This window comes from Dermacentor andersoni, chromosome 1 (assembly GCF_023375885.2).
Source record: "Dermacentor andersoni chromosome 1, qqDerAnde1_hic_scaffold, whole genome shotgun sequence".
Taxonomy (NCBI): Eukaryota; Metazoa; Arthropoda; class Arachnida; order Ixodida; family Ixodidae; genus Dermacentor; species Dermacentor andersoni.
In genome coordinates this window covers 58,292,056-58,315,794 of record NC_092814.1, presented here as the reverse complement: position 1 = coordinate 58,315,794, position 23,739 = coordinate 58,292,056, and the positions used below count along the sequence as shown (strand labels likewise).

General features: G+C 45.0%; 1 protein-coding gene and 1 long non-coding RNA gene across 2 annotated transcripts in view; one reads left to right on the top strand and one right to left on the bottom strand.

Annotated features, from left to right (window-relative positions):
- The window catches only part of LOC129380472 (uncharacterized), a 482,520-nt gene that overhangs the window by 233,552 nt on the left and 225,229 nt on the right, over positions 1-23,739 (top strand). The window contains exon 4 of the mRNA XM_055061532.2: positions 14,540-14,656. Within this exon, the coding sequence (XP_054917507.2) occupies positions 14,613-14,656 (44 nt within the window). The 5' untranslated portion in view covers positions 14,540-14,612. The remainder of the gene's footprint in view (positions 1-14,539; positions 14,657-23,739) is intronic.
- On the bottom strand, positions 1,207-21,503 carry LOC129380474 (uncharacterized). Its single transcript, XR_008608539.2, has 2 exons — positions 21,272-21,503; positions 1,207-1,443 (listed from the first exon to the last, which is right to left on the bottom strand). It is a non-coding gene; the product is annotated as an uncharacterized lncRNA (long non-coding RNA).

Genomic DNA, 23,739 nt, shown 5'->3' with positions numbered 1-23,739 from the left:
CGTATACAGGGTGCCCTACATAACTTGAGCCAAGAATTTAAAAATGAAAGGCGCGTCGGAAGCGAATTGAACCGAACGCATACTATTCGCAATAGCAACTCAGACGATTTCTTGTTTTCCCCTTAACTCACTGTATATATAATTAAGTTTAATTACCAACATTTTAATTATTGACTGAGGACCCCAAGTATGATACGCAATTTGTAGAGCGCCTCTTGAAACCACCGATCGAGTTGTTTCAATTACGATACGTCTCACGTGGTGCTTTTTTTTTCCCTGGTTGCAAAGAAAGCCCGCGAAATATGAAAAAAGTCACGTGAGGGAGCGTTTAGGCAGTGGTATTGTGCTGCTCTCAAGCGTGCGTTCGGTGAACAAGGTCGGCTGCATCCTGACTGGCGACGAGGAAGCGGCAGAGCGTTCTTTGTCTCATCGGCAGCGCTCGGCCAGCGACGTGCATTTCTGCCGTCATCCGACTGGTGCCGACATTGGCTTTCTTTTTTCATTCCTTCTCCATGACGTAGTTTAATTCGTTTAACCCTTTTCGTTCCACTTCCTGGGGATGTTTGTGCTGGAGTCCTTTGTGTGCGTGTTTTCTAAGAGAAATATTTAGTGCTACGTATACGAGGGGTACTCCCATATCTCTTCCCTACTCCCGCCCGCAAAGCATTACCCAAATTTTCTTTACGACACTTTACGTTTAAATATTGCGCCACGATAACCATCATCAATCTTGTATTTGCTTCCATTTGATGCTCCGTTCCGTTGCTTTCCTGTACACGATGACGCACGCGTGGCCTTCCTGACAAGAATCAGTCAATTAATCAATGTTATGCTCTGCTGATTGGTTTCGCCTGCGTCGTACGTTCGACTTCACGGTCGTTGGAGCTAAGCCCAAGCCGCTGAAGCGGTCTTCTCGCAGTAACCGAGACAGCTTGCTTACATTTTCGTTGCTATTCGTTGATTCTGAATAATGTGCGAGATGCATAAGCCTTTCAGAGATGGGAATATGCATTGGCGATTGAGATTTCAGCTGGTTTTTTTGAAGGTGCGTCACAGTTCACATTTTGCGCAAACGTCCAAGCTTTATCGCAGCTGAGAGCAGGATGCAAACATCCGCCGTTCCGGTCTCCTTCGCTAGAAAAAAAAAAAAGTGGAAGAAAAGTTTTTTTTTCTTTCGTTCCAACACTGCTGCAAATAGGCTGAGTCTTCTGGCAGCAGCGTTTTTATTTTCTGCGGCTCCCGTGACTCTCGCAATCGCTTTATGAAAGGAAATATAGGAAGTCCTCTCGTGCCCTGCATTCACGTATGCAGGCACTGCCTGTGATATCGGAGCGGCCGTTGTTGACCATTGGATTTCATCACGTCTTGATAACAGGCAACGAGGAAGCTGACTGCCTTGTTCTCTGACTCCTTTTGATATCGACCTGCAGACTTGTACACGCTCTGAAAAAAAAAAAAAAGTAACGCATTAGAATTCCTTCATTCGAAATGTGATTGGCGAAAGTAACTGAGCAATTGCTAAAATGTCATCGATTGTTTTTACGCTACTTTTCAAATCGCAACTCTGATTATTATTGCACATATACAGCAAATAGAACGATTCGAGCACACCTGGCTCTTTTCAGTGCCCGCATTGCAGCGCTTAAGGTGCTGTTTACTTTCGCTAACTGCTTTTCAAAGTTTTCGTCGGTCACCTTCCCTCGTTTTCTTCCGAAAGCCTGCGAACACCTTGCACACATTGGGTACTTAATACTGTGATGCTCGTTTTTGAAGCGGAGCACTTCATTGTTGCTGGCGCATCGGAGAAGACGCACCCACTGAGGCCAATAAAAAAAAAACTCGGGGAACATGGTGCTTGGTGTTTTCCAGGCACCAACGTCCGAAATTGCCGTGGCTATAGAACCATCGCCGGTGCTATCCGTCCAGTCAACATCTCGCGGAGCTCACACTGGCGCCCTTCACTGTTATTCGCAGACCAAGAGCGGAGGCAAAGCGCAGTGAGGACCAGAGCAGTAGCGCAGCGAGAGCGCGACTGCTTGCTCCATGCGGTCCGAAAACATGCGCGAGGACGAAAGTGTAGCACGTGACCAGAATGTTTACCTTTCTGCGACGATTATCGTGCGAACTTCCCTGCTCAGCTGCCATTGCCGCCGCACACTGAACCAAAGCGATGGAAATACAACAAAAATAAAATAGTAAGACGTGTTTGTGTCATGTGACTTCCTTCGCACTCCGCCTTTCGCACGGGAGCCGCTCGAACTGCTACTGCGGTGCTGTCGGCGTCGCCAAACTGTTCCTGTTCTGTAATTCGATCACAGCGCTCCTCCTCCTGTTCGCCCAATGAAATGCAGCTACTCTCGAGAGCCCATTCGAGACGCTTTTGAGTGCTCCTGTTCGCCCTATAGAGTGCGTCATTAGCCGCTTAGACTTGTACCGAGTATTTGTAAAGGACGCCAGCAGAACTTCGGGTTCCTCGAAAAGTTGGCCAAATCTGCAACGTAATTAAAAAAAAAAAAAAACATGACTGCGTGTCATCCAGCCCAACCCGCCCCGGTGTCTTAGCGGCTGTCGAGTTGCGTTGTTAAGCACGAGGTCGCGGGATCGAGTTCCGGCCAAGGCGGCCGCATTTCAATGGAGGCGAAATACAAAAGCACCCGTGTCCCGTGCATTAGGAGCACGTTAAAGATCCCCTGGAGGTCAAAATGAATCCGGAGTTCCCCACTACTGATGACTTTTGTTTTCCGTTTGCGTGCGCTTTCATGAAGAACGCCGTGCATGCCTCACGATATTTAAATAATTCGAGTCGGCACCCGCTCCGCGACGTAGGTATGGGTCTTGTTCTTCCTGCCTCGATCCTATGAAAAGAGATGGGATGCAATGAAAAGAAGGCGCATGGCTGATTATGCTGTTTTTTTTTTTTTTTTGAGGTTTGCTTCAGTCACTAAGCACTTGTTCTCAAGCAGCCGCTGTTGGGTTTTCAGTAGTGGCGCGCCGTAGTCCGCGTGCTGGCGGGCAATTGGCCCCCGTTACGCAGTGGAGTGCACGCTTTTGGAATGCTGTGGTCGAGGGATCTATTAAAGGGACCCTGAAACGGTTCGGACAAATTTTGTAGACGCGTAGGGTACAGCTTAAGTAGAACATTCACACCACAATTTAAGTGAAGCGTTACGTATTAATGGAGCTACAAGCGATTTGAAGTTACCCTCCTCCCTAGTCATGCTTTTCCTCCTCAACTCGTTCGCCGAGCGATCGGGGCTGAGCTCCGCCTTCACTGGTTTCGCGTCACGATGCGACGTCACATCGTCCACTTCCGGTTGTTTTGGAGCCCGCCCCCGCCCGCGTGAAACCTCTCCGCTAGCCGCTTGGCCGTCGACCCCAAGCGAGAGCTATCGAAGCAGCGTGCGTTGCGAGCATTCTGTCGTAGCGCCGAACGTGTCTGGTATTCCGGTAACCACAGGCAAGCTGGTCATTTCGGCAAATGACTGGAGGCATAAACTCAAGCTGATGAAGGAACTTTAGCGTAGACGTACGTGCGGCCTGATCGGTCTGCACGGTCCAGCCACTTGTTGGCGCAGCGCTTAACCAGCCAAACAAAGCGCTAATATTGCTCTAACCAAATGTAAAACATTTTAAACATTTATAAAAACAAAGTGTTGATGATTACACTCCTGCGAAAAATACACACCAGCAGCCAAAGAAGAATACACTTCGTTACTGCTACTGTGTATGGTTGAGCTCTGTGCCACCAGGTGGCTGCACCGTGCAGACCATTCGCATTTGCGATTCTGCTCATCCCATGGCTCATCCCGTTACGGCGCAGTCAAGCGGCCAGACCCTGTCCCCTTGCGCTTGCGTTTACCCTAATACCGGACTCGCGAAACGCTATTGCGTTAGTAATCTTCCGGTGTAAAGTGACGGCCACAAACGCGCAAACCCCGGCGCCGATCGGATAGCGGCAGTCCGATGCGCAGCAGCCAGCTCGCTCGTATGCTGCCTTGCAGAGGGACACGATGTCGCAGCGTGACATATTGCCAGTCGCTACGTTTGCAGTCCACAAAGCAACAAAGTCGAATCATAGTGCTCGCGAAAAGACTGAGACCGACTCTGACCGCGGAGCTCTCGTCAAAATGGAGTACGTTGTAACACAAGCAGACGGCACTTGCTGTGTACCGGAAGTGCTTAATTGTATTGAAAAATCGTTCTTGTGCATTCTCTTTATGTTACTTTCTGTTTATAAAAACAAATGAACTAACATTCCAACTATTACGAAGATCATTTGTTTACCATAAAGTTGGAAAAATTATTGATCACGCGCCCTGGTCAGCCAATCGGATAGCTCGCCCCACTGACGTCATATGGGAGATTTTCGTCATATGGGTAGGGGCGGCTTAAAATTCCGCCGAGCAGCGTGCTCCGATCGGCAGCGATGTGCATTTTTAAAACCTTATAATAAATTACACGCTTTACGCGGAGCACTTAGATGTGTCAATTAATGATCAGAAGGACCTACTCTAACGACTCAGTACGTTTGTAGAAAATCGTCAAAATCGTTTCAGGGTCCCTTTAATATATGTGGCAGTCATGGGAAAATAATTAGCCTCTGTTCTAGTAAATCATATTGGAACATGGACGTAATAGCAATACTGATTCAAGGAAACCTCCGTCATCGTTGTCTAGAACTGTGTTGTTAGCATGAGCTAGATGACTGTTCTTTTTTGTGTCTTCCTTCATTTTTTATACAGAAAGCCATCGATTTGACTTCAAGTATATGAGGCTGTTATCGCAGCAATCGGTTCCGTGTTGGAAACAAAGTCTCACTCTTGACTATAGCTCTCTTTTCTAGCCTCTATTGTCCTCTGATTTACACGCTCCATCATAATAGAACGACGTTCGAATGGTCCTTGGTGTCCTAATTATAGCGGCTCTCTCGGCACTGAGCGTGGCTATAGCGAAAATGTCCAGGTTACGCCTTTTTATTTTATTCAAGGGTGTAAGTGTTATTGCCCAGCTGCCTTCACCCAGAAACATCACGTACTTGTGACGCCTGCTGCAAAAAGGAGGTTCCACATCCGACGCCAAGGTTTGTGAGTGGTGGCGCTGGCTTATACTCCAAAAGTTAGTTCTAGCAGTAACACGTAAATACCCAAGAAAGTGGATTGGTAAACGGCGCGGTAGCTCAATTGGTTAGAGCATCGCACGATGAATGTGAAGACATGGGATCGTTCCCCACTTGCGGCAAGTTGTTTTTTCATGCACTTTCATTGCCATTAATTTATCATTTCTTTAGTTCAGTTAGTAAGTACAAGTAATTTCCCCGCTGTTGTCCTTGGTTTCTTTGTTTGTTGGCTTCTCACGATAGGATTAATAAAAATCGGGTTCTTCGGTTAACCCCATTTCTTTCGTTCAAGGGTGTAAGAGTGTTTCGGTTGGATAATTCAGTATCGCTGAGAGAGTGTTTGTTCTGCATTTCCACCAGCTTCTCTATTTCGTACCAGACGTACTTTTATAGGGCAGAAGAAAGACACTGGCTGAGGAGGCTGACAGCTTCGATTACACTACTACACCTTTACGAGTCAAGTATTTTCTCTCGGTGTCTTTAGGTTATTTAAAAATTAATTATTTTATGTCGCCCACAAGCGCTCACAAAAAGCGTGGTAGATTTTGCAAATGCTCGTTGATGACCTCATACTTATTATGCAAAGCATGCCGGCTCTCACCGTTGCGATCGGTGGCCTCATTTTTGCGGGTAAGCTGGCTCCTATGGCGCATCGCGAAGTGGGCTTCGCCACCTGCCACACTGTTGTTGTCGCCTGTTTGTTTTCATATGCCTTATAGTGTACCTCATTAGCGCGCTGAATTTGAATGAGCGGTACGTGTTTATTGTTTGCCGAACCACGAGGAGGGTGGGCGAAATTGTGGAGACAAGACCCAGCGTCCACCAATCCCGGATCAGGAAGTTGTCATTCGTGACATTTAGCGCAAACGTGCCGAACAAGAAGTAACTGCAATAATTTTTGAGTGGAGTTGAGTAGAAACTGCGATTCGAAATCGATGTTGTCTGAGCAGTTTTCTGTCACACCATTTCCGTTGCCTTTTTTCTTCAGCTATAAGCTCTTGAAGTGCGCATTCTGGAATATAGGTGTGTTCTAAACTTGTACGTATCTTAAGTACTGTACTCAAGATTTTTTTTATTTTAAGTACTTTTGTGAGTACAGTGTTCTTGTTATCTTCATAGGTACTTTTGTGTAATGGTATTTAGTACAGTAAGATAAATACTTTTCCATAGCATTTCGTGTTCTCACACTAAACAGAATTCACCCGTTGCAGGTGCAGAAATGTACTCGTCAGTAACTTGACTTCTGACGTGTACCGCCGTTTTTCCAACTGTCAACGCGACGGTAATCATGACATAAGATAGTGATTTATGATCACTAGTGACTAAATCTCAGCGTCTTTGAATTATCATAATTGAATTGTCGTTTAAATAACTTTTCACTTCATATCCATGACGCTTTGCTGCATAAAAGGAGAGAAACGAACCAAGCGCGTCAGTAGTGATCACTAATTACTCGGTATTTATTATTTGCTAATGATACAAAAAAATCTCATTTTATGACAGTTTCATTGATATCATTGACATGAACGAATGAAACCTGCCACTCTCAGAGAAAATAAGTAATTCATAATCACTAGTGACTTATAAGCACACCAGTTCCTAATAGGCGTGGTTGAATCACTGGTTTCATGACATTTGATTTGATATTCATGACGTTATGGTGTTTAAAACAGCGAGAACACTAAACTGAGTATAGTAATTTGGGACCACTAGTGATTTGACCTGTCAGTTACGTGTATAACGCAGTTAATTCTAACTTCATGAGCATTTGAATGGTGTCGATGATTACGTATACGATTGAAGGCTACCGATAGCGGCAGCAGAAAAAGCGGTTCGTATACCAAGGGCTACAAATGTCTATGTAGCAGTGGCATAGCCAGAAATTTCGTTCGGGCGACGGGGGGGCTTACGTTGGAGCTCGGCCTGCTCCTTACAGAATTTGTCGAGGGATCAAATACATGAATTATGACTGAATTGCCATTGCCAAAGATGCTGCAAACGAATTCTTGGACGCCACACACTATCAAGAAGACAAGTAAAATATGTATTTTTTCGTAAAAGAATATATTCGTACGTCCCAAAAAATTGTGACATTAACTGATATCAACGCTTCCACGTTTTTTGTCCATTTAGAAAGTAACGAAAGTATCACATGAACTTTAGAACTATATGAGTTCGAAACTAGCAAAGCAGTGGATGCTGCTGATATGATCAATGTAAAGGCCGTGAAATGGACGAGTTGAGGACAAATATTTTAATGAAACTTTGTCTTTCAAGAACCTTGTTTACGTTTTTGTACATGTGCAACGGTCAGGGAAATCTCAATGACGCTGTACTTCGTTTCAATGTATTGCGCAGGAGCAGCTGTCACCGGTCGTGTATTGTAATTGCACCGAAAAACAGTCGCAACAGAGATCACATATAAAAAGCAGTTCTACAAAAAAAAAAAACATTAGAAATGCGAAGCTACAATGGAATACACAATTGCGAAGATAAAGCTTGATAAAGGGCAAAAAATGTCACTGGAAACAAAGTTCGCTGCTTGTATCCACAAAGCCTCTCAACAGGATATTTAAGTATACGTGTAAGTCTCCAATAAATCTACGTATCTAAGCAAAAATCACTGTATACGCGGTGTCTCAGCTAACTTTAGCTAGAGTTTTAAAATATACCGATGCATTATAAGACGACGCGACCAAATGCATGTTGCTCACTTTTTTATGTAGTGTCACGCAATTTTTTGTATTTTGCTTAATTAGGTTTTTAGTCAAGATTAATTAACCAACTTGTAGTAGTAAAGAAGCTAGGAATAACATTCCAATTAGAAAGTTGCAGAGTGGCTTGCAAAACTTCCGAATAAACAGTTTGTATTTCTATCTAATAAGTATTAGTGTATTTCAGCTTACTGATGATGCCCGCGAAATACAAAACATCACGTGACATGCCCGCGTGCACGTCGTGATTGCAGTGCTCCCAAACGTTCCGCGCATAAACAGCCATAGCCGCGCTGCCACTTCAAAGGCGACAGGGCAGCAACCAGGCACGTACCCAGGATCTTTCTTCGGGGGGGGGGGGCTCAACCCAAGGTAACTGTTCTGCGCCAATATAGGGGGGGGGGGTACCTTTACTAGTGTAAATGTGAATAATGCCCACCGTTCGCCATAACAACACGTAAACCCGCAGAAGAGAAATGAAGTAAGGTGTATCTCACAGGTATACGCCTGTGAGATAGACCTCTCCTTTGCGTGATAAGCAAGAAACCACATCAAATGGACTCGCGCAGGAAGAACAGTGCCAAGAACAAGTAAACAAGCGAAAGTGTAAAATAAAGATTTCTAGTAAAGTTTTTTGTTAATTAGCGCTGGAAGAAATACAAATAAGTATATATGTATTTTCGAACAATCACAGTTCTTTTTGGTCCATCGTTTACTGCTCCACAAAGTTAAGTACCAAAACCGAGTCGTATTGTTATTTGGGAAGTTGCGTAACGATGCGTGGCTGCCAGTCCCGTGCAACCGCATAGAGCGCAGGACGCTGCTGTTCTAGACATACTGCGCCAACCGCGGAAGGTTAGCAAAACACCCTCATAAGCATAGCTAAGAAGGGGCTACGTCAGGCGATTAGACTGATAACGGTAGAAGCGTCATTCAAAACACAGGGAATCATTCTCCACTTCTGGCGGTGTAGCGACTCTTGTTTCCATTTGCCACTTTTGCATGAAAAGTGCTGTACAATTACGGAAAAACCAGACGAGGTAACAGATGACATTCATATTCCTTATGGAGCAATAAAACGACGGAGACTGATCAAAAGATGTACTAAAAAGGATTACATCTAAAAGGCGTTTCGGCTTCCCTGCGGAAGCCTTGTTCACAATCGGTTGAAGGAAAGTTCACGGAAGCTTATGTATACTTCATAACGAACAGATTCGAATGTCCTTGCCCAGCACACAGATGCAACGGGCCACAAGATTGACTGGGATCCCTCGAGAGTTATCGGCCAAGAAAGAAACATGAAATCGCGGCTGCATCTGGAATCACTGGAGATACAGAAAACACGTCACACGCTCAATCGAAATGAGGGGACCCTCCCCCCACCTGGGAACACCGAGTACTGATGGCAACCTTCTTTTGCCCGCCGTGGTTGCTCAGTGGCTATGATGTTGGGCTGCTGAGCACGAGGTCGTGGGATCGAATCCCGGCCAGGGCGGCCGCATTTCGATGGGGGCGAAATGCGAAAACACCCGTTTACTTAGACTTAGGTGCACGTTAAAGAACCCCAGGTGGTCGAAATATCCGGAGTGCCCCACTACGGCGTGCCTCATAATCAGGAAGTGGTTTTGGCACGTAGAACCCCTTGATTATTAACCCTCCCCCGTCATACACGCGCTGCTTATATCACGTTCTGAAGTATACATAACCTACGCGACGAACAATTTCAACAACGCCTCGTTTATCCCGGCCACGGCGACCGTATTCCGATGGCGGCGCACTGCAAGAACGCCCTTGTATTCCGGGCATTGGGTGCACGTTAAAGAACCCCAGGCGATGAAAATTATTCCGGAGCCCCTCACTATAGCGTCGCTCATAATCATATCCTGGTTTCGGCATGTAAAGCGCTGAAATTTAATTATTTTACGCCGTGTTCTACCCTCTGATAGCGTTGCTGTGGCGTGCACTCACTTTACATATCTTACGTAATTCCACATATTAAAAAACGGTCTACACCATTAGGGACGCATCGCTGTCCAAACAATAATGACCATCTTTCATGCACGCAAGCCAAATTTTTTTATACGTGGAAAGAACAAAGAAATATGTAGCCAGGAGAAAACTACTGCATATGATCTTTTCGAATGCGACGCACAATTTTGCACTCACTTGCACCATTAGACCAGTATTTATTATTCTTTTGCTAAATAGCATCGGGTAATTAGGCTATTAAACGCACTCACAAAAATGCGTAAGTTAGCGGAAGACTTCTCCTGACAAAACGCAGTTAGTGCTGTCCTTCTTTTTTTTTTTTTTTTTTTTTTAATAGCTGAGCCTGACTTGGCCCATCTTAGCGGAGGCACCTTGTATATGTATATAACAGGTTGCGATTATATCACTGTTATGGGATGATGACGCTCAACACAGCCGTTTCGCAACCTTTGTTTTGTTCCCCACTTGCCTCGTTTCCTCTTAGATCTAATGAGGGTGTTATCTTCTCGTCTACCATATATAGGTACGTGTAGAACAGTACCATACAAATACGAAAGCACAACGCGTAGGCGAAGTTTATTCGACGTTATAAATTATATATATATATATATATATATATATATATATATATATATATATATATATATATATAAAGAAAAAGAGAGCACAACGTACGTTGGTCTTGCACAGTATATTTTACTGACGTTTCGGCTGGTGTGCCAGCTGAAACGTCAGTAAGATATACTGTGCATATCCAACGTACGTCGTGCTCTCTTTTTCTTCAATTTACTACCGGGGCCAATGTGATCATATATATATCGAGAGAGAGAGAGAGAGAGAGAGAGAGAGAGAGAGAGAGAGAGAGAGAGAGAGAGAGAGAGTGTGTGTGTGTGTGTGTGTGTGTGTGTGTGTGTGTGTGTGTGTGTGTGTGTGTGTGTGTGTGTGTGTGTGTGTGCGTGTGTGTGTGCGTGTGTGTGTGTGTGTGTGTGCGCGCGCGCGCGCGCGCGCGTGTCCCAGCTAAGTTGGACCAAGATTTTGAAAAAGCCTAGGCGTTCTTCAGAACAGAAACGACCATATTGGTGACGACACATCACCAATATCAGCGGTCGGTCAATGTGCCTTGTGGAATTTATGGTGGCACTACCATTGGCCCCGTGTTTTTATTATAACACGCTTACAGACGAAAGATATGTCAACGACATTGATGGGGCGCTTGAGGATTTTCTTTTCGAAGTTCCATTGGCTAGGATCAAGGATATTTGGCATCAGCATGATGGTGCTCCCGCGCACGGCACCAGCAAAGCTTGCAAATGGCTGCATGAAGTATTCCCGCAGCAGTGGATTGGACGGCATGGGCCCGTTGCTTGGACGGCACGGTCGCCAGATTTAACTCTCCTCGATTTCTTTCTCTGGGGCTGCCAACTCTTGCCCACGTCAAGCATCAAAAGATAAAGCTATGTTCTCGTTCTCTTTCGTCTCCTTAGACGCTTTCTCGCTTCCGAACCGCTCGGCCAGCAGCATGTATTTGCGCCGTCATGCGATAAAAGCCGCATGGCCAGATCTCTACACCAGACATAACGCCCTGTCGCGGGCCAGTCTCGCCACAGCCGGCCTTGTTCAACCATCGCACGCTTGACAGCAGCACAGTAGCAGTGTGCAATCGCCCCGTTACGTGCTATTTTTTTCTTCATATTTCGCAGGCTTTCTTTGGAACGCGGAAGAAAGGACCACGTGAGATATATCGTGTTGGAAAAAATTTAGTGAGAGGTTTCTCAAGGTTCTCTACAACTTTGCGTATCACACTTGGGATCTGCAGCCAATACTTAAAAAGTTTATTAATAAAACATAACTTATCCGCTAGTTAAGGGGAAAATAAAAAAAAAAAATAGCCTGGGTAACTCTAGGCCTGTGCCAACATTATGCGTTTGGTTCAACTCGCGTCCGGAGTGCCTATCATTCTTAAAGCTTTGGCCCAAGTTATGTGGGATAACCTGTATATATATATATAAATACAAAGGGTGTCCCAACTAACTTGGACCAACATTTTGAAAAAAAGAAAGCCTATGCGTTCTTCAGATCAGAAATCGCGCGGATGTTGTTAGCGTTTATCTAAACTTACAGTACCATTTTTTTTGCTCGTCTTTTTTTGAGTAATTAGCCGAGATAAATTAAATTTATAATATAGCCTGAAACGTTCAGTCGTCAATATGAAAGTTGTGGAGCTCCACAAATATTGGCCAACGCAGGCACTTCCAACGAGATAGACTTAGCGTGGCCGTTTTTATTCGGGAAAAACGAAAGCCCGCGGAGTTTTAAAGAATACCACGTGACAGCGCGCTCTCTGCGCCTGAATGCGCCGCGATTACAGCGCTCCCAACCGTGCTTTGTAAAAAACATCGCTCGCTTCCCGCCTTTCGTGCTGCCACGACAGAGCTTCGCGTTGTGCTTGGTTCCGAGTTAAACGCCAGTCGGTTCGGGCGGCAGTTGAAATGCAGCGCGGCTCCCGTTTTTCCGGCGAGAATTGCACTCTCACGCTAGCAGATGCATGCGGAGGAAAAATGACAAGCTCATGGGTTCGAATTTAGGAGCAAGACACCAACAAGCAAACACGCATTATAACAAGCTTAATTTGATAACATCGTGTGAATTACGCTAGTTGTCACAAAAGGAAGAATTGTAAACTGACAGGGAAGGTTGCTTTTTAGCTTCCTGTCCATTCCTTGATGGCAGAGAATTTCTAATTTCATATTACTTATGTGCCTTTTCCACGTCGTACAAAAGTTTCACACAGATGGCTCTTTTCATGGATAGCGGTTGCAGAGATTTATTCACTGTGATGTCTGTCTAAAGAATGTGTTGAAGCAAGTCGCCCTCTGCCATAACACAGTATTGGCACCTTTTCAGCACGTCAGATGTAGCTTTTTTGATGACGCAAGACCGTATCTCGCTGCATGCCTCAGCAATCTCTGCCTTTAGCGCTTCTGGTGTAGTTGTAGGTCTGCGGTACACTCGGTCTTTCACACGTCCCCACAAGAAGAAGTCAAGACGTGTCAGGTCCGGTGACCTTGCAGGCCATGCCACTGGTCCATGCCGCCCGACCCACTGGCGTTTGAAGGCTTTGTCAAGCCACGCTCTGGCAAGGCTTCTGCTGTGAGCTGGTGAACCGTCGTGCTGATACCAAGTTCCCTTTAAAAATGCAACAGGAAGATCACTGCGAAAACCTTTGACTGGGCCTTCGAAGACGTCGTTCACGCACCGCTGAGCAGTGAGCATGTGGTCAAAAAATATGGGACCAATTATTCTTCCGTCAAAGATACCGCACCGAACACTGAATGACCATTGGTACTGGTACCTGGTCTGCGCCACCCATTGCGGGTTCGTATCGCTCCAGTAATGCGCATTATGGATGTTGACTTGAGAATTTCTGGAGAAGGTTGTCTCATATGTCGAGAGCACTTTCACAACAATATCCAGTATTTCGTCACTGTTCACAAGGATCGAATTGAGAAATCAATCCGCCATTCAAAGTCTCTTTCTTGCAGCTTTTGATGCAGTTGGAGGTGATACGGATGCATTTCAGCCTTCCTAAGAACTCTTAACACTGAAGACTTTGAAATGCCGGCCGCAGCACTCACATGACGCACGCTGAAATTAGGGTTTGCAGTCATGAAAGCCAAAATGTCTCCTTCAGCCTTTTTACTGATGGTCCCCTTTCAGTGCCGCGTCTTGTTGAAGCTACCTGTTTCTTTCAGCGTCAAGTAACTCCTCGTAATTGTGTTCGCGCTAGGTCTTCCCCCACATTGCCAGTTTCGGCATACCTTGACAGCTTTCCTCTTGTCGCCCCGTGCCGCTCCCGCCAAGGCTAAGACCATGTTCGCCTTCTGCTCGCTCGAGTACCGCATGCTTCAGGCACTGCAAACAAATTCTTCGAAACGGTTGCGCGGCACCACAGTATTAGACAGTCGAGCTCACATGCATCTAGCCGATGGCACAGCTTGGAAGAAAAGCGGCGTTGTAACGAATCATGCTCACTCTCGCACAGGTTCCAGATGTATAATGCATGTTTTGTGTGTATTTTTTCTATTCCACATCGACTCTAACGCTGGAAAAAAAAATATCTCGTCATATAGTCTTCTTGTCATATCGGAATAAACGGCTGACGACGGCGCGTTCTTCGGCGACAGGCGCGAGCGGCTGCTGACGAAGCGCTTTTTCGGAGCGCCGTCGCCAGCCACTGTCGGTAATACCAGAGCCGAGCAAAGGTTGAAGCCCTTTCTCCTAAGTGAAGGGCAGGCGCTGCCGATGTTTTTACAAATCACTCAAGAGAGCGCTGTAATCGCGGCGCATTCCGGCGCACAGAGCGCGCTGTTACGTGGTATTTTTTTTTTTTTTTAATTCCGCGGGCTTTCGTTTTTCCCGAATAAAGACGGCCACGCTAAGTCTATCTCGTTGGAAGTGCCTGGGTTGGGCAACATTTGTGAAGCTCCACAACTTTCCTATTGACACCTGAATGTTACAAGCTATATTTAAAAATTTAATGAATTTATCTCGGCGAATTACTAAAAAAAAAGGACGAGCAAAAAAATGGTACTGTAAGTTTAGAGAAACATTATATATATATATATATATATATATATATATATATATATATTATACACTGGTTTTAAACTTCACGAAATGGGCGTTGTAATTCGAGCGTCAACCCATTCCAACGTTTCAGATAAGCTACTCCCTGATGGCCATGAGCGCGGCAACCAAGAGGTCTGACCCCCTCCACCATCGACCTCGCCTCCATGTCGTCGCTGTATCATGCTGCACCCCTTCGCATTCCAAATGGGTAAGTCGAGAACTAACACTAAAACGGCAGGTCGTGGATTTGACAGCAAAAATTAATTTGTGCAAAATGGTGACGAAGACGGAGTTGAAAGCACGTAGACCAGACAAACGCTTACTTCCAAGTACTTCATTTACGTAAGGAAGAAGGTGGCGTTAGAAATGCGAGCTCGTTATCTTCGCGCAAAACGGTTTTACATTCGACAGGGTTAGAAACACGTCTAGCTGTTTCTTACCTTCTTGGTCTTCATTTCGAGCCTAATAATGTTTCTATAATGTTTCTAATAATGGTTTCCATAGATACGAACCAACTATAGCTAAGGAGTAAATTGAAATTTCTGCTGACTGGCGTCGGCCACTGTTTCTGTCAGGTTTCGGGTGGCCCAATGCTGCCATTAGTAGCAACCAGTACCGCCAGCGTCCAACTCCATACCAAGGACACCGTTATAAAAAAAAAGGGAATAAAATCTTCGTGGGAAAATCGTACGCTAACTTTATTGCCACTATATATAATCGGGAGATAATCGTTAAGAATAGTGATTTCTGTTTGCATCGCGACGTGTTATATTTTGATTCTGTCTCAAAAAACGTTCTGCTACAGGACGTGAATGCAAGGCGACAGACGACTGCATTATAGACGGCAATTTCGAAGGTATACAGTGAACGCGATGAGCTTCATCGTAAAAATCTGTTTCGTGTCACTTTCGTCAAATATGGCTGAATAAACGTACACTCGCCAACTGAAAAAAATGAAAACACAGATTGACGTTTCGGCGCCCAATACGGGTGCCTTGTTCACAATGAACGAATGCATGGTGGTCTTTATTATATACGCGTGGGAAGACGTAATGCGCTTGCGTACAACTCAGGGAGGGGTCCCCGTGTCCGGTTTATCGTGGTAGTAGCATTGTATGCAGAATGATTCAAGGAGCAAACGGGATGATAATTTTTTCTCTCTTTCGATGATAGAAGCCGAATTCCAGTTAATATTGTGTCCAGTCTTTTCGTGATGCTTTTCGTCGAATATATGCTGGGACAAAAGTAAAGAGCGCAATGAAAATAACGAGTCCGAATTTATGCAGTACATCTCCAATAATCGAAAGCTAATTAAATGTGCTTAATAATGGCCACCAAGGCTGGATCAGCGTTATACCGCATTTGTGCGGTACGCGTCCCGCTTATGAAGACAGTGGGTTAGAGATAATATATATGTATATATCCGATCTGAACACGTTCTGTTTGAATTTCATACCTAAATCGGCGGAATATTTTTAAAGCGGAAGTTGTATTGCCCTGGTAAAGGTTTTCTTTCGTCAATCGCGCCACTTCTGCCACACCGTCGCTAGCTGTCTAATCGTGGCGTGGGCGCTTGCCTCATATTCGCTGCAAAATATAGTGCACAAACTTGAACATGCCGTGTGCCGCCTCATCTGCCAATTCCGGCCAGCCATGGTTCTCGGTTTTCTTTTTTTACCATTTCGTAAAGCTTTGAACTTTACAGTTCAGTAAATTCCAACTATCGCTAGATGAATATGCGTTATCAAAAATCAGTCTCAGATCGGCGACCACTTTACCACTTGGCGCAACGCTCAAAAAAAAAAAAAAAGGACGGAAGAAAGAAAAGCGCGTTTACAGAATAAATAATGCTTGAACACAAAACGTATACAAATACGCCCATCTCTCCTAATCCTCCACAAGAAAAGTAGGAAGATACCTATTAAGAAAGTGGCCAGACAAGGAGAAATCTCTCCAATGCTATTCGCTGAGTGCTTGGAAGAAGTATTCAAGCTATTAAATTGGGGGGGGGGGGGGGGGGGCTTAGGGGTAAGGATGAACGGCGAATATATCAGCAACCATCGATTTGCAGATGACATTGTCCTGCCCAGGAACACTGGGGACGAGTTACAACAAATGATGGAGGATCTTAACAGAGAGAGTATAAGAGTGGGGTTGAAGATTAATATGCAGAAGACGAAGATAGTGATCAATAGCCTGGCAAGGGAACAAGAGTTCAGGTTCGCCAGTCAGCCTCTAGAGCCTGTAAAGGAATACGTTTACCTAGGTCAATTACTCACAGGGGATCCTGATCATGAGAAGGAAATTTACAGAAGAATAAAATTGGTTTGGAGCGCATACGGCCGACATACTCAGATCCTTACTGAAAGCTTACCATTATCACTGAAAAGGAAGGTGTACGATCAGTGCATTCTAGCGGTAGTAACATATGGGGCAGAAACTTGGAGACTGACAAAGAAGCTCGAAAACAAGTTAAGGACCGCGCAAGGAGCGATAAAACAAAGAATGATAGGTGTAACGTTAAGAGACAGGAAGAGAGCGGTGTGGATCAGAGAGCACACGGGCATAGCAGATGTTCTAATTGACATTAAGACAAGGAAATGGAGCTGGGCAGGTCATGTAATGCGTAGGTTAGATAACCAGTGGACCGTTAGGGTGACAGTTTGGGTGCCAAGAAGGGAAACGCAGTAGAGGACGGCAAAAGACTATAGGTGAGGTGATGAAATTAAGAAATTCGCAGGCGCTAGTTGGAATCGTTTGGCGCGGCACAGGGGTAATCGGAGATCGAAGGGAGTGGTCTTGGTCCTGCAGTGGACTTAAAATAGGTTGATGAAGAAAGGGGGTTGTATTTTACGCAGAGAAGCACTGGCCAGTGCGAAATGTCGCCTTTCGCAACAGTGGTGCACTGACTGATGTTGACAACGCGTCGTATGAATGCTTCCAAGCTCTTTCTCGCACTCCCACTTTTTCTTATTCACCGCACGGTGCAAGCCGTACAACGTTAAGCTTTATCAGGCCACTTCAATCATGACTAACCTAAACTACACTGAACCGAAATACGAACCAAATTGCGAGTTTAACGTGCGCCGCTCGAGATGGCAGGACCATCGCTGTGTCGGACACACTCACTGGCTCCCGTTTTGCGCTGTGACTGCATGGTGACGTCGTGAAGGCGAAACGAGAATTCTGTCTGCACGACGCGGACATGTGAGACATGTGAGACATGTCTCACATGTCTCACAGCTTATTGAACGTAATTAAACTAACAGCGCCTCAATTGAACTTCGGCACCTGAGAAGAGATATGGGACCAAACACGGCACTGACTGCCAACACGTTTATTTTTTTTTTAAAGACACCTTTACACGGTGCACGAGAAATTCAAGCAAAAAGCAGGACACAAATAAGAAACTTCAGAAGAAAAAAACTAAAAGGAAGGTCGTTATTTTATCGTATATCGTAATAAAACAAGTTTTTCTTTCTTTTCGTTTTTTTTTCTTCTTTTCTTTGTTGCTCCATTTTTGTGTTGTCCGTGAGACGTATAGAGCGTCCATTTTGAAAAGAATAAGCGATTTAGAAGTCAGCGGTGTGTTTCATCCTTTCTCTCGTGTCGAAGTTCTACTTTCGCGCTGTTTAATTTCTTTCCCTAGAGTGGGAATGCTCACAGCAGAGTTGGAAAGTTATCACCCTTGACGAGTGTTCCAGATACTCTAGAGTCCCCTGTGACGTTGGACACTAAAACTATAGCTGCATGAAAACAAATTCTGATGTGAACGAAACTTCGAAGGAGTGCGGGGGGCATCGCGCATCATATGCAAATATACGTGCTGATGCATAAGAAATAAATAACGTACTGCGGAGAGAGTTCATTCACTCTGTCAAAACAAGCAGCGCCGAAGATTTACGTTTTTATACTATGCATCTTTTTCTGGAAACGACAGCAAACAAATCGTAAACCAATGCACTCTACTGCATAGGGCATGGTTGCCCTAATTAAGCAGTGTATCATTCACAGCGTTTGTGTAGTGTAGTTCTTTAGCTCCGTCCACGCGCTTTTCTCTTCTTTTCCCCTTGCGACTCTTACTAACGCTGCTGACGTTATAGTGCCAAAAAAAGCAGTGTGCTCACTATTTTACGAACCAGAACACGGAATTTATCACAGAACGCGATAGGTTTCGCGTCGTGCTTTCAGCTCCACCACCAGGCATCCTAAGTATAGGAAAAAGTCAACAGTAGATCCCCCCCCCTCATGTGACGTTTCTATAGCTTACTTAATTAAATTTAATTATTGATGGGTTTGAGGCAGCGCAGCAGAGCTATGAATGGTGTACAAAAGTAATAAAAATGCACCTTTTTTTATAATTGTGAAGCTAGCTTTACTGAGAGAAGTTTGCCAGAATAACGATGGCATTGGGATTTTTTCAATCATCGCGCACGATCAGTTTGCTTGACTTATGACAATAAAGATGTAGATCTGGCGCTTGAGGTGAAATCATGTGCAAGAGACAAGCCCCAGGATGTGCATATAGTATGTCGTCCTCTGTTCAACCATGATCAGTGCCACATCTAGTTGCGTAAATGTGCTATGCAGAGAAGTGCACTTGTAAGTTTGGTAAAAGTCTAATTAGGGTAAGCTGATCCTTCTTTCTGGCCTCCCGAGGCATTCGGGCCCACTCGTGAAATTCGCCCTCCTGCCCGGTGTACGTGGTGCTCCGCCACACGGCACGCATCTTGGGCAAGAAAGTCCACTTGCGGGATGCAGAATCAAGTCTCTGTTAGCTTTCTCCCAGTTCCAGAACACTGAGTAATCGCACCCGATCAAAGAAAAAGAATATCATTTTTCTTTTTTTGTTCCAGTGTTCCCTTTACAGCGCGAAACTTACTTATTAGGTTCCCTCAGGAGTTATATTTAGCGATTAATGGCTTGTTTACAGCTTAATGTTTACTACATTACCAAGGAACGTTCGTAACCATCGCAAACCAGCGCTCCATTGCACTGTGATTAGCTTTACGAAGGGAAATAGACGTGCGTGGCTTTCGGGCAGCCGACGCCCTTTGCGCGCTAGAATAAAGAGCAGTAAGCCGTGCTGCCACGAATCAGTATCTGTTCATAGCACAATGGTGTACCGAGTGTCATCTGATGGGTTCGCCCACGACATGGGTATGGGTAGCGATATGGGTATCAGTGATAAAACTAGAAAAACAAACTGATCGAAAAGGAACGTTTGCGCGAAGGGGGCAACAACAGAAGGAAGTGCACCGTCTTATGTTCCCCCTCTTACATTTAAATTCGGTCACATTGAGCCATGCTCCCTCAAGGGCTCCTCTCTCGCTGTCGGTAAAGTGCGAAGCTGCCCGCTACACACTCGCGGGTTCCCTTTCGTTATGGTACGTACTCGTGAAAGCTTGGGTTACTGATAAGTCTAATGTTTATGTTTCGTACGGCACGTTTATCGCGTCATTCCTAGGCCATAAAGCAAAGGAACCATGTTTGTAAGTTGCACACCTATGATTACTGAAAGTATCGAACAGACTGTGCAGCAGTTCCTTCACAGCCTACGGGTGAAATGATGGCGGGAACGGAAGGCACAGCCGTGCGATTGGAAGCACAGCACCGACGCGTGCATATAGACATTTTTACACACGCACTGCGCCGCGCAGCCGACCGTGTACTACTGTCGAGTATGCAATCAAGCTCACCAGTTTAGTCAAGCATGCGGTTAAACACACTAGTAAGCCGCGCTTCAAAATTCGGATGTACGCAGCGCGAATAATCCCGAGCCCCGAAGAACCAGAGTTGTTGACGCTGCGTGGAATCTTGCATTAGAGAAGCACCTGTCCTGCTACCTTTGACAAAAGAAAAGTGTGTTGGAACCAGTGGCGTAGCAACTGGGGGGGCCGGGGGGCCGTGGGCCCCGGGTGCAAGGGGCCAGCGGGGGGGGTGTTATATACGTCTGAAGACACCCCTCTCTCCGCCGGCTACACCCGGGGGGGGGGGGGGGGGTGACAGAAGACCTAAGGGCCCCGGGTGTCAGACGACCTAGCTACGCCACTGGTTGGAACTATCTTTAAGCTCACACACATGATTTCAAGAATTTTGGTGGTTGCGTGGACAGTAGATTCCTCGTTGGATTTGCATAATTATCATCGCACAGGCGCGGTAGCGCCGCGTCACAAGTTGGTACCTGGGCGTGACTATATTCCTTTAATACTTTCTATGTGCTAGATGTAACAACGTGTCATTATTTCGTATTATTGGCGGCGCCTCCAGGACACCAAAGCTAGAACCCGGACTGGTCCTTGGGTTGGAGCTCGCCGACGCTGGAGCGTACCGGGGTAGTATAAGATTGGCTTTTCGCTATCGCTGACAGCCAATTTTGTATGCCAACACTCCCTGGCACGCTCCGGCCTCGGCGGCCCCAACCCACGGACCGCCCTGCTTCCAGCTTTGATTCCTCCCACTGCTCCATGGGTGCCCCTAAGTTCCTGCCCCGCCTAGTCTCAGGTGCTCTCCTGTGGTCTGTTTCCGGTTACATGTGCCTTCCTGGAGCTGTACTGGTAAAAAATGCAATCTAACGTCGCGAGACAAGAAAAGCACCCGGCAACGAAAAAGGCTTCTGCAGTGCTACCGACTTCTGCAGCGCTACCGCGCCCGTGCGAGGAACACCAACGAGGAATCTACCCAAACAGACAATTAAACAAAGATGCTTGTGCACCACACCTACTAACGCATGCAGCGACGAGGTTTAAACATAACTTTGTGTTGGAGATGTTGGTTTAACCTAATAAGAGAAAGCGTGCGCTTATTTGTGTATATGTCTCACATGATTCGCTGTGTGTCCATCGTAGCTGAAGTTGCAGACGCTGTGAACACCGAACTTGCGCACACCTTCGTATCGTCACAAAGCGTCTCTGTCGGCTCGTTCTAGTGCTGATTGTTCTACCGTCATTCCATAGCAGGTAACTTGCTTTGTATCCCGCGACTTTCGGTTTACTTACCGTTCAGTTAAAATATTTCATTGACCGAACCTCCACGTACCCTAGTCAGGGCCGATATTCAGCACTGTACATTTTCACAATCTTCACGTTATGAGGGCGCCACAAAACAGTAGATTTTTATACATAGTAATGTAGCGCACGAAAACTCTACGAACCACCCCTGCGGAAATGCAAACCGCAACAACGTTTGTCCTGCTACCGGGTGGGTGTCAGTGGTACGAGTTATGGTCGCGAGACGTAGCCTTAAGTTGTGCATTCTAAGTGGTTTCACACTTTTGTTTAAAGGCCGATAGGTGACGCGACAAGCGTTGGTTGAAACTTTTGCTTAATTGTTGTGTTTTTAACAAGGTTAGAAAATCAGATTTTCTTCTCTTTTCTAAAACCCATATCTGAGTGTGTCATACTTATTTTACAATAAAAAAGCAACGAACAAACCAGTTTGCGCTTTACTTTGATTATACGTTCATATGTGCTGTGGCGCTGCTTGATGTTGCGAACATCGTCTGCTACAGCTTGGCGTCTTTTCGACATTACGAAAATATTTTGAGCTTTTACACAGGCTTCTTCACCTTACATGCCTGCCCCTTACCTTTTTCTTTTTTCTCTCATATAGCTTAAATTAATTTAATTATCTGCTGCTGTGCGGCGGTTTGGTTTCGCTATTAAGGGAAGGATTTCTTCCGGCAGGGTCTCCACCCTTCGTTGCACAACTTTACTATAGTTCTGCCAAAATTGCTGCCGCCTTGGCTGTGCACTTTCAGATTCCTTTGCTCAAAGTAGGATTTAGTGAAACCCTTTGCATACGGTGATCCGTCGCATACAGTGATCAGTCATGCGTCGTCGAACTGATCCATTTACCCACCAGTCAGTTTTTGAAGACGCGGCAGGTAGAGTGGCACACCCAGCTTACCTGCTTGGTCGAAACGTATTTCACATATAATCCGAACTTATGTAGGTTTCATTTACGCAAGGAGGTCGATAAACAAGAAAAAAAAAAAGAAGAATTTGCCGTGATAATGTATGTTGATGAAAGGAATATTAATAGAACTTTTATTCTATGATGTATGTTATGTATACTCTAGGTATGATCTCAGTGGCTGAAAGCGGTGTCATCATTATCACTGTACACTGCAGTACAGTATCTGTATATTCGAAGGACGAACATCGCTGCTCAGCGATCTCCAACTGTGGTCTTGCGTGATCAGCCGACTCTGGCTGCAAATTCCTTAACCACAGCGCACTACCAAAACTCATCCGTCCTCTACTTGTTTGCTGTCCCGTAGCGCTCTTTCTCTTGCCTGTTGTGTCATTTCCGCGGCGTTTGTTAGCAACCCCACCAAGCGAATTTGGCGCTTTTCGCGTGAGGTTTCCCAAGCAACCGTAAGGTTGTGTAAAACTGTCATGGAACAATTTTAGGTTGCTGTTATGTGCATATTAAGAATACAATTTAGATTCATTTTGTGAAAATGTAATTGCGACGCCTATCAGCATTTTAATAATTATGTCGCTTTTTTGCAATCAAATTTAGACGAAAGACATCAGCAGCTATTAACAATGATAGTAACACAGTGTGAAAAAATTCACTTTCTTGTGCGGAAAAACACCTTACACTTACACAGAAATTTACTTGCCAAGATACATTTGAAATCCTATGAGGTGTTAGTTGCATTGACTTAAAAATCTGGCCACTATGTAGTCTTGCTAAAGTTGAGCAACAAGCGCAAAAAAAAAATGTCGAAAATCTCGTGTAATTTTAAACTTTCTTATGTTTATTATTGTAGTTTTTGTTTTAACAATAAGTAACGTTCTGCTTTTATAATTTAATGTAAGTTTAAAACCACAAGTTGTTTCCAGAAAAATCTGGCAACACTAAACGCTTACCCAAAACTTTGGCAACACTGTGCTTAATTATCCACAACTCTTGTTTTTCACGCGTTAGCAGCAGTTTTTGTTTTTAAATTATAATTAACGACTAGTTGCATGAAGGTAGTGCTTAGTAATAAAACAAATTGTTCGGTGTAACCTTACCGCCTTCGGTTGTGCGCAGTAAAGTGTAGCAAAATTTAATAAACGGGAGCAACTATTTGTTTCTTTTCTCTTGTAACGAATTAAATTTTGTTTTGTTCAAAGCGTAGTTCCAAAAAGATGGTATAATAACGCAAAATTAGCACGAAACACAATATTTAACAACTCACAATTACATTGGAGTCACCCTGGAACGTCTCTAGTGATGCCCTTTCACGATATGTCACTTTTTTTCGAAACTCTCTAAGCAAGGGAAGGCGCTGTTTTT